Source organism: Cyprinus carpio, chromosome B12 (genome assembly GCF_018340385.1).
Source record: "Cyprinus carpio isolate SPL01 chromosome B12, ASM1834038v1, whole genome shotgun sequence".
Lineage (NCBI taxonomy): Eukaryota > Metazoa > Chordata > Actinopteri > Cypriniformes > Cyprinidae > Cyprinus > Cyprinus carpio.
In genome coordinates this window covers 16,818,143-16,829,864 of record NC_056608.1, presented here as the reverse complement: position 1 = coordinate 16,829,864, position 11,722 = coordinate 16,818,143, and the positions used below count along the sequence as shown (strand labels likewise).

General features: G+C 36.9%; 1 protein-coding gene across 1 annotated transcript; it reads left to right on the top strand.

The window, feature by feature from the left end:
- Positions 1-5,351: 5,351 nt before the first annotated feature.
- Positions 5,352-8,462, top strand: LOC109099976 (beta-1 adrenergic receptor-like). The gene has a single exon (XM_019113442.2). The coding sequence runs from the start codon at positions 5,433-5,435 to the stop codon at positions 6,663-6,665; it is 1,233 nt and encodes a 410-aa protein (XP_018968987.2). The 5' UTR covers positions 5,352-5,432; the 3' UTR covers positions 6,666-8,462.
- The last annotated feature ends 3,260 nt before the right edge of the window (positions 8,463-11,722 follow it).

The following is an 11,722-nucleotide window of genomic DNA, read 5'->3' as shown; positions in this document are numbered from 1 at the left end:
ATATGAATGAGCTATGTGTCGGAAATCAAGCGGTGACTTTAATTTCAGTGTTCAGTCTTTTGTGGAATCGAATCATGAGCCATTTACATCTACATATTCATGTTTTCTGAAATAATAGCCTCTCAGTGCTGTTAAACATTAACAATGGAACTACAATGTATTCCTGATAGATCATGTGCTTGCAGAGTATGAGTGTGAATCAGACCAAGTGATTCTTCTAGACACTGTGTAGAAATGGCCTCTAAAATTTTTCTGTTGCTGTTTGCTTTGCTTGTGCTTCCTGAGGCAGTTCTAGCCCATAAACTGTTTAATAAAAACAAAATTTATCTCTCACTCTTTTGAGGGACAGCCTCCAAATTCTGCACTTAAACAGATTAATTGGATGCAGTGGTCTAATAAAGTTTATTTTCCCAGCATTTATGTGTTCAGTGTTTTCATATCTTCTTCACTACACACAAGGACCAATGCATTCATTGTAAATGACAAAAGACCATCTGTTCCAGCAGAGATGCTTCATGGTGAGAAAGATTTCAGTGGTCATTTTTTTAGGTTTGATTTGTTAATATAAAGCATTAGGTATCATGAACTAAAAATCAACAATTTGTTTCACAACATTTATTTAGTCGACTGATTGTCAGTTTATAAATATACCATTGATTAATGTTAATTCATGTTTGTCATGATACATTTACTCAATGTTATTCATATAACTTTGAATTTGAAATGCTGAAAATGTATATGTAAAAATAATATAAACTGATTAATAAATGGTGTAAGATTATTGTACATTGATGGTTAATGACACCATTTCGTGGTTTGGGGTCAGTAAGATGTTTTAATGTTTTTTCCTGTCTCTTTCACTAAATTGAATGCATTCATGCTGGAAAAAAAATCTTAATATTTTGAGTTGTAGTGCACCTATTTAGTTGACTAATGTTAATGATTGGTTATCCTAATTGTAAAGTTATTTCAGTGAAGATCCACACACACACACCAGATGACCATGTGCTCCAGTCCCTAAAGTGTTTGGCTGTCTAAAAAAGTGGTATTGCCACCACGCTCCATTTCCTTGGCTTAATGTTCTCAGCAATTCCAAATAAAGCTGAGCTGTGAAAATATATGCTTTGTGCTGCTGAATGTGATCCTCATAATCTCTCAGCAAACACCGAATGCCATCAGAATGTTCATTTCCACTCACAAGAATCCCCCAGAGAAGCCACATCGCCCATTTCTGCGCAACAGGCTAATATTTAACCAGAAAGCACATTACCAATCAGAGCCCGAGTCTATATGGAGGATTAACAGAAGCGTAAACATGAAATAGAACATTAGAATTCAACAGGCAGTCAATCAGACAGCTGCTTTTTGACACACATCTGCTTTCATCACAACAGCTCACAGCAGCAGTGAAAGAGCATTTGCACTTGAGATGATTACGCACTTGCAAATTTATGAATTTAGCAAAGACGTTCCTGCAATTTTGGGTTGGAGGGGAAAAACACTCAGGTTCTCTTGGCCAGAATCACCCATCATTTTTCAAGAGCACTGAAATAATCTGAAGAATGTTATGGGTGATTGATAAAGGCAACAACGTGAACTCAAAGCCGTTCCAAACTTGTATGACTTTCTTTATCCTGTGGAACACAAAAGAAGAACTTTTAAAGTATGTCTCTACTGTTTACAATCAAAAAATCCATATAGACGACAAAAAATTTAAAACAATACAAAAAATACTTACAAAAGGATTTTTCTAATCTAAAGAAACTTTTTCAACTATAAAGAACCTTCTGGACGATGAACAATTTCCATGGATGCTAAAGGTTCATTATAGTTGCTGATAAAGGACAGTTATTTTTAATAAGTATAGCTACTCTCAGTATACTCTCATGTTAAGGTTAACTGATATCATTATGTAATCCCACCAGCTGCTGAGTTATTGGCAATTCAAACACTATTAAACACTAGTTTAAAAGTTAACGGACATCTGTCTCTCTGGGGTAAAATACTGTATATACACACTTCCAATGCTCCAACAATTCTATAACGCACCTCGAAGGGAACACAATGAACTTTCAGCTGCAGTCATGTTTATGTTTGCATATGTGCAGCTCATAGAATGAACAACATGTTTTCAGAGGTTAACAGCCAAGGCTGAGATCAGAACGTGCTGTTTGTCAGATAATGACCCTTTGAACCTTCCTTCCATCAGGAAGAGGGGAAGACAGATGCTGTTTTTGATCTGTGACATTTGCCAGAAGTGTAAACGTATGGAATGTATGAAACATATGGAGTGTGAAGCATAGACTGACAGACAGATGTGGCTTATCCAGGCTCTCTCAAGAGTTTATGAATGTCTGGAACAAGTATTTCAATCAAAATTCATAGTTTAACAGATGCATAATACATAATGAAAACTTCACATTCCACTTTCCAACCATCAAATCACTAAATCACTTATTAATTTCTTACTATTTCTCCTCAAAGCCACAACAGATCTCCTTCTGAAGGTCAGAAAATGAAAGTTTATTATATGGTGCAGGTTTTTGGGTAAATATGCAAGGAACTTTCTAATTTAATATTATCCAGGATTAATATTCTGAAGACATTTACCATGACTTGAATACTGTGCTCTGTGAATTTTAATATAACGGCATGAAACTAAAGATAATTAGAGTGCTGTGAATAGAAATATGAAATGTCACCTAGGTTTCGCTTACATAATTGTCATAGTACTTTACATGTTTTAATCCTTTCATTTTGATAATACTGAGAAGAATGTTCATTTTCCATGCTGTATTTAGCACTGGCCTTGCATGGGCTCATTTAAATTCAGAATATGTTTTATTAGCTGCTCTGTGGTTACGTCTTAAGAATCGTTAATGCAGAAAGCCATTGTGATTAAATTGGTATAAACTGTTAGTTTGCTGCTCAAATCGTTATTTGCTCTAAAAGAAAACTCTCACTGTATCATTATTTCCCAACCTCTTTAACAGAACTTTAACTAGAAGTTGTCACTTTGAATCAGTCTGACAAATCCTTAGGGCGTATCGCTCATTAAATGAAATCCAGCCCCTGAATCAACATATTATGACTCACTCACTGAACTGCACGTTGCAAGTCAAAAGCATCATTTCAGTATTGCCATTTTTATTTTTACACTTTACAATCATGTCTTTGTTCATGGTTTTACTCATTTTTAAAGTTAAAATTGTAACATTTACTGTTAGTTAAAAGGCCTTGATGGATTTGTTTCTTAAAAACATGCAGCTTTTCACAAGACATTAACTGGTGGACTAGTGTCATGTGGATTACTTGTGGATTATTGTGATGTTTTTATCAGCTGTTTGGACTACAACGTTTGGACTCTCTACATTCTGAAATTAAGCACCCGCTTCATTTTAGCCAGAGGCATCCTATTTTACATGATACATCTGTGATGCTACAAAAAAAAAAAAAAAAAAACAAATCTGCTTCTGATGAAAAAACAAACTCATCTACATCTGACCTGGACACATTTTATAATTTTTTAGGGTGAGTATATTTATCAGCAAACAGACATTCCTTTAACTGATAAAACATTTTCGACGCCGTCGAAAAGGCACAGTGTTAATCCATGACTGAGGGGAGACCGTTCTTCCCTCATTATGCAGTCATCATCATTAAACTGCATTACCACAATTCCAAGCGATCCAATGCATGCAATAACCATCCTTAAATACAACATTAACCCTAATTCCAAGCGATCCAATGCATGCATGTCTCAGTTTGCATTGGTACCTGAATGGGATTTTTATGCTACATAGATTGCATAACTCTCCTTACAGACACTATTAGCCCTGAATCCTGATTCCTGCACCAGCGCCTGTAGCCATGCAACATGAGTAGACTTCCTTTCACTCGCATAGAAAGAGTGAGATCATTCCGTTCACAAGAGTCCCTGGACTTCATCTGATGGATCAAACAATGACAAAAACGGTTGAAAGTGTGTGGCCCTGCATTATTACATGTCGGTGCAGTTAATATCAAATATCCCTTTATTTTTGGGACTGCTAATACATGTTGACTTTTTTAAAAGAAGAAAAGGTCAGAATGCTGTTCTACAATGCTGGAATGTAAATGAGAACGAGAGAGAAATTCTGTAGCGGCAGCATTAGTCTAATGTGCCTGTCTGTGTCCCGGCTATAAGGAGGTGCAATTATGATCTTATCTAGTAACAGCTTCCTACTGCTAGAAAAACACCTCTCGCCCGGGCTGATTCGTTTTCAGAAGGAAAGCAAGTGGCTTACTGTTGGCTCTTTTTATAGCTTGGCTGGTGGTGATTTGTCCAGGAAAGTGCCAGGGCACGATTATGGAACAACTGAATCGAGCATTGTGAAGTTTGCAAAACATGCGCCGTATCTGTCCAGGGGCCCTGTAATTGCTTTGTGCTGTCAGGCAGTGTTGTTGCATATTATTTTCCAGATGTTTGAGAAGTCTGCACTGACGTTTACATGAGTTTACACCCTTAAAAGCAAAGCCTCCAAATGGGGGGTTTCACAGCAATGCCATAGAACAATTTTTGGTTCCCAAAAAAGCTAGTGAGCAGTTCATAAAAGAACCATTTTTTTCTCAGTTTGAAGAACATTATTAGAATCTAAAGAGCCCTTTTTCACTATGAAGAGCTTTTGTGAAGTGAAAATGTTTCATGTGTAGCACATAAAAGCACAAGTATGGTTTTTAGTTGGCTATACATAACATAAAAGTAGAGAAAATTATGCAATTTATATAATTACTAATATAATTATATAGATTATCTAATTCCTGAAGTGATTAGTTATTAAAATTTAGTTTAACTGTAAGCCACCATTCATACAATTATTTTAAATGACTACATTTTAAAGCACTGCAAAAAGGTTTTTTTTATGTAAAATGTATAAATTGCACTGTACAGAATATGTAAAACATCAGTTTGAATATAGTTTTTTCATTAATAAAACATATTCCCTAAAGGAGCATTCACAAAATTATTTCACAAAATACCTTTAACTTTAATAACACTTTTTGCTATTAGCTGGGCTGTGTGCATTGGGGTGTGTTATGATCATTTTATGGCATTATCGACATGGGGTCAATGTGCTCACCAATTATCTTACACTGTTTATTTCCCAGTTCAAAAGGGAAAAACGTGCTCTCAAACGTTTGGACCCTTCTGTAACGTGTGGTGCGCCAAAAGTCCTAAAATTACCATGCGTAAAAGCGCCGCGCAAAGTCTGCACTTGGGTAGGACCAATAGGTTTTGCGCGGCGCTTTGTGTTTCTCAAATAGTGAAAGACTTACAATTTAGAAATGCAGAACCATTGGCTGTGCAGCCCTGTGACGTCACCTTTGTATTTGTCGCTCTGCTCTTTCTTTCAGTGCGCGCGTGTGGGCCTGGGCTGGAGAGCAGAGCGCGGATGGAAGCGCTCCACACTGGACCTGAAGTTCTGAATGAACGCGCTTCATTTCTCCACACCATGGGAGACGGTTTACCGTCCGTAAACTACAGCAATGACTCTAAACGCGGCACGATGGATCTTAACCTATCCGAACAGTGGCTCGTGGGCATGGGAATCATCATGGGTCTGATAGTGTTCATCATTGTAGTGGGAAATATACTGGTCATAGTCGCCATAGCGCGGAATCAGAGGCTCCAGACGCTCACCAATGTTTTCATCGTGTCTCTGGCGTGCGCAGATCTCATCATGGGGTTACTGGTAGTGCCATTTGGTGCAGCCTTGGAGGTAAGAGGAGCCTGGATTTATGGATCGTTCTTCTGTGAATTCTGGATATCTGTTGATGTACTTTGCGTCACGGCGAGCATCGAGACCCTGTGCGTAATTGCAATAGACAGGTATATCGCCATCATCTCCCCGTTTCGCTATCAAAGCCTTTTAACGAAAGCACGAGCCAAGGTTGTGGTTTGTGGAGTGTGGGCTATATCTGCTCTGGTGTCATTTCCACCCATCCTAATGCACTGGTCCCGGGACAGAGACGAGACAGCGTGCTATGACAATCCCGAGTGCTGTGACTTCATTACCAACCGCGCATATGCCATCTCCTCCTCTATTATATCGTTTTATATCCCTTTAATAGTCATGATATTCGTATATGCCAGAGTGTATAGAGAAGCCAAACAACAGCTGAACAAAATCAACAAATGTGAGGGAAGGTTCTACAACAATCATGGTACTAATTGCAAACCTAACCGAAAACGAACCACCAAGATCCTGGCTTTAAAAGAGCAGAAGGCACTGAAAACGTTGGGAATAATCATGGGAACGTTCACGCTCTGCTGGCTGCCGTTCTTCATCGTTAACGTGATGCGGGTGTTTTGCTCACAAGTGGTGGATAAGGAGCTCTTCGTGTTTTTGAACTGGCTGGGGTACGTGAACTCCGCCTTCAACCCCATCATATACTGTCGGAGTCCCGACTTCAGGAAAGCCTTTAAGAGGCTGTTGTGTTGTCCGAGGCAGGCGGACCGCAGGCTGCACGTGAGCTCGTGCGATCTGTCGCGCTGCACCGGGGGCTTTGGGAACTCAACGGAGCAGAGCATGCTCGGGACCTGGTCGGACTGTAACGGCGCGGACAGCAGCGACTGCAGTCTGGAAAGAAACGGCAGGATGTCCCATTCAGAGTCTCAACTGTAAAAGTACAACCGTGACAATTTAATCGATATCACACGAGCAAGAGTGCTGTTTGTATTTCATATCAGGTAATGATGACCGCGCTGAAAGTGTGATAGGCTATTGCTTGTTCGAAAAAACAATCAATGTGACGTGACATGCGTTTCTGAGAAAAATGGCCAGTCGCACATTTCTTCTTCATCAACGAAAATAGTGTAAGAAAAAAAAATGTTAAAAAAAAACGTTATTTTTGACCATTGCCAAGCAACGCACAAACTAAATATATGGGTGGGCGGAGCCACATCGATTTCCCCTCCCCCATCCAACGCGCTCTGTAATCACTTCGCTCAACTCCGGGTTTTACTCGAGCGATCATGGATCGAAAAAAAAAAAAACGCGCACTCGCTCTGCTTTCACTTCAGCCTCCATGAACACAATTGGAGTAACACAAACAGTGAAATGTGCAAGTACAAAAATTCAGCACTTTTGAAAAGCAGTTCAGCCAATCAAATTCGAGGACCGGAACTTGCTGTTGTATAAAATAGATAACAGGCCAACATTTTGCAGTGTCCAAACAACCAAAACGAACCCATTTAATCCTTTTTTTTTGCCTGGGATTGCTGTTAATAAAACGAAATAAATTATAAACAATTAAGCAGCATCATTTAATTTTTTTTACTACTCAATTGTGCGGAACAGGTAGGCCTATTTCAAAGATAGGCTACATGCATACATTTCGTTTCATTAAATGTAACAATATTCCTTGAAACGTATTGTAATTTATACAAATTTCCAAAAAAGTGAATCAATCAGGCATTCAAAATGGGTTTCTTACTATTTACAAATGTGTTCATTGACATGAAATAAAATGTAGTGTATATTGTGATGTGATTCGTACAAGACAGAGTATTCCTAAAAATACATTAATAATAGACCCATTAAATATAAGCTACGTTTATCATATACACAGAGGAGCCAACTAGAAGCAAAAAGCTCTAAACTAACCATTTAAACCAGCTGTTTAAAAATGATCACATTAGCCTACATCAAGACAGTCTACAGTCTATTGCTGAGAGCTCATGTAAAATGCACACAAAAATACAACTTTTCTAGATCCCTCAAGCTCAAAAGCAAATGCAGTCACAAATGTTAATGTGGGATTAAATGGGTTCAAAACATTTTGCAAGGGTTGAATTGTAAAAACTGACATCATTTGAAATACAAACCATTCAGTATTTAGCAGTAATAAATGGCAGTTTGGCCGGAATGAAGCAGTGGTGTGTTAAAACAGTGTTTTTCATTCTTCATAGCAATGTTTTCAGGCTTTGAGCCTTTACATTGTTTATTGGAATGTTTCATTCTCGAATGTGTGCTATTAAATCTTGTTTTACCTCATACCTGTATAATGTGCAAATTGTACAAGGAGGAAGTTGTTTATATTAAACAAATGTTAAAATGTACAGTATTTATTTGATGCATTGTACAGGATATACAAAAAAGTGTGGCAATGTGATAATGTTAAATATTACTTGCTATTTGCACCTTATTTGTGTCAAATGTGAGCTGCCCATGGGGTAATGAGCTTCTTGCATTTTCCATTCATTTTGAATTTCTACCAGTTATAAATGTTAGATTGATCTTTCTGTAAATGAGATGCACAGACATATTTTTGGGCAGGTTTTGTTATGAATTTATTGTCCCAACTTCACATTTTTACAGAAATAATTTATGTATCAGTGCCTCATGTGAAGTATTGTACAAGATTCATCATTTTGACGTCAAGTTGGCTAGCGTGCAATAAAATGTGATATTGTGAAAAGGCACATTGCTTTTGGAATTACTTTATAATCTGTCATGAAGATCATCACCAGCATCTGTTGGGATTTCGGTATATTGTTTTTTTTTCATGGTTTCAGATGTTCTTACTGAAATGAAGGATCAATTTTATGTCAACAGATCTTTAACTATTTTAGTTGCGATTTACATCTCAATATGTGAATTACTCTCATCTGCAGTTGATTGAAAGTTTAAAAAAGTCCTTTTCAACATGGCTAATGTCTACCAAAGGCCTCCCATTAGAGTTTGCCTTAAATATTTATGTACTGACCTCATTTAGTTTGATCTGATTGCTGCACTTGCATCACTGTTGGGTTTTCCACCATTTCAGACCACATTAGACTGTAAAAAATAACATGACACGGCATCATATGATATGTGAAAACTAACAGTAGTGTTGAGGTGCAGGGTGTGTGTCCCTTGGTTAAGATTCACATCACAATGTGAACACAAAGCATTAGGAAATTCTCCTAATGGTATCATTTTCCGCATCATTGGAGTGTTAGCAAAGGCTTTAGGAAAATACGGAAATTCAAATTTTCTGCAGATCAGCTTGCCTTATGCCTTCCATGGATCAACTGCATGCAAGTAAAAAAAAGCAATAGGAGTACTTTGTTTAAAGTGAAGTCCTGCTTAAATTACAGTTAGCACTGATGGACAATATGGTGCAATTATGTGGTTAATTATTTCAGTAAAGCCTATTGGTTAGTGTGATTTTCTGGTTTAGATTTTTTAGATGTTTTTAAAATAAATTGAATTTGTTTTTGTGATGGCAAAGCTGCATTGTACCCTAGACTTCAGTGTCACATAATCCTTCAGAAATCATCCTAAAATGCATATTAAATGGCATTTTAAATGTATTTATAATATATTATGTATAATACAATTATATATAAAAGTATAATATTTTTCCTCATTAATATAAAAAAAATATAATAAAATAAATAAATAAAAAAACATACCTGTAGTTTCAGGTCCTGTTTTAATGCTTATCATTTTATTCCTTCTAGATATAACCAGATGTCAAATGCCTTGTGCTTCGGAAAAAAGAAAAAGAAAGAAAAAACATAGAAAGAAAGAAAAGCTTTTGGGGAATAAATTTAATTTGAACTCACAGTTGTGTACTATTAATTACAAGAGGTTGAATGCTTTAAAATGCATTACTGCTCTGAGCTGTCCCCAGAGCCCTCACAGATTTAAATCTGCCTCAGGGTCACTGAATGCAATATGTCCGCATCGCTTCGGCTAATGAACCTTATTTAAATGTGATTACCTGTGCTAATACAACAGAACAGCGCTTCACAACAACAACACTGCCCACATCATGAATACACTCCTGGCTGCATGTCACCTTGTTATTAGTAACCGTTTGCTTGGCACGAATTTGTATCCGGACAGACGTGACAGATGAGGGCCCTTGTGTTGAAACAAATGGTGCACATGTGATTGGGCTTTGGTTGCTTTATCAGCATAGAATCTGCTTCATTAATCAGAAAGCTTATTCTTAGTTTATCATTCTCTGATGACTCTTTACGTAATGGCTCAATGTGGGCCCGCTTTTATTTGCTTGGAGGCTCAAATGCTGCTTTGCTCAAATCAGGAGAATTACAGAGAAATGCACATTGACCTAAGTAGAAAAGATTAGCTCACTGTAGTCAGTGAACAGAACATTTGCTTACTTCAAAAACGTTAAGTCTCTATAAATAGCAGTTGATGAACAAGTTCAAAAAAGTTTTCTGAGCTTTGACTGCCATTACAGATCTTTAGTTCAGATAAGGGTCACTTGGTCTGGAGCGCAGCATGTTGTTTTATGTCAGTCAATGGCTAAGAGCACATCATGGAGATAAAACGCTCTCATGTTTTTCCCTCTCAACAGCTTACACGGTTAATACTAATACATAATTGCCTTATGAGGTGTTGAGAGAACAGCATTCACTTATAGGCTACCTGTGCACGCCTGGCTGCCTTCCATTCATTCCAGTGTCATAGTTTCCATTCAACACCTTTTCTGAAGGGCGCTTTTGGATCACAATATCTATGCTCACTGTACTGTGAAGTGTGTGATGATGAAAACTATGATAATCCTTTTCATGGGTCAAAATGAGATTTATGATATTAAACACCAGTGTAAAACTCTGTGTTAATCTCTTCAAGTAAATTACTGCCGAAGGTGTTTTTTTTTTACGATAATCAAAACGAAAACCAGAAAAACGTGCATCATGACGACAATTAAACGGCTTAAAATCTTTTCATAAAAATAAATAAAACCTACTGTATATATAGGCCTATATATTTTTAAAATATTTATTTCCCCCGTTTGAATTAGCCTATGTGAAGTGAAGCTGAAAAGAGAACATTGAACACCGTGTTCTGATGACGCAAGAGTTGCAACTATGGCAGCTGAGAAGGCCATTCTTTGTGTTCTTTTTGAAGAATTTTCGGAGCCTGATGAAATCTGTATAAATGTGTTTAATACTGCAAAATTCAATTCAATTCAATTCAAGTTTATTTGTATAGTGCGTTTTACTCTCGATGTTACAGTCACTATAAAAGAGAACATCCCAATCGAGTGAAGGGATTTGTGGAAACTGTGGTTCCTAATTATTGTGATCCAACATTTGCCTCGCATTTCAGGATGAAAAGACAAACATATCAGGTGAAGGATAATCCACTTCTTACCTTCAAGACTGTGTTATGATCTATTTGACCTTTTTATTTTTATTGTGAGTATTACGCTTATCATTATTGCTAAACACTGTTGTTTTGCTATGTTATTGTAATATTTACCATTATATATATATATATATATATATATAGATATATATATATATATATATATATATATATATATATATATTAAGAGGAGTATAGAAACGTTTATGAAAGTGTCACTCCACAATACAATAGCAAAATATATAAAAATGTATAGTATTTTTATGTTACATTATTAATCAGTGTCTAGCACAGGAAAGGATATGGACCAGAAGACATTGCAATTACTAAACGATATTTAGACAGACTTAAAGGGATATTCCATCCCAAAATGAAAATTTTGTCATTATTCACTTACCCCCATGTCGTTCCAAACCCGTAAAAGCTTTGTTTGTCTTCGGAACACAATTTAAGATATTTTGGATGAAAACAGGGAGGCTTGAGACTGTCCCATAGACTGCAAAGTAAATAACAGTGTCAATAGTCCATCTGCCATCAGTGATTCAACTGCAATGTTATGAAGCAACGAGAAT

Bases quoted from the DNA above. Each gene is read 5' to 3' on its own strand.
- LOC109099976 (XM_019113442.2), top strand. From the start codon at position 5,433: ATGGAAGCGCTCCACACTGGACCTGAAGTTCTGAATGAACGCGCTTCA.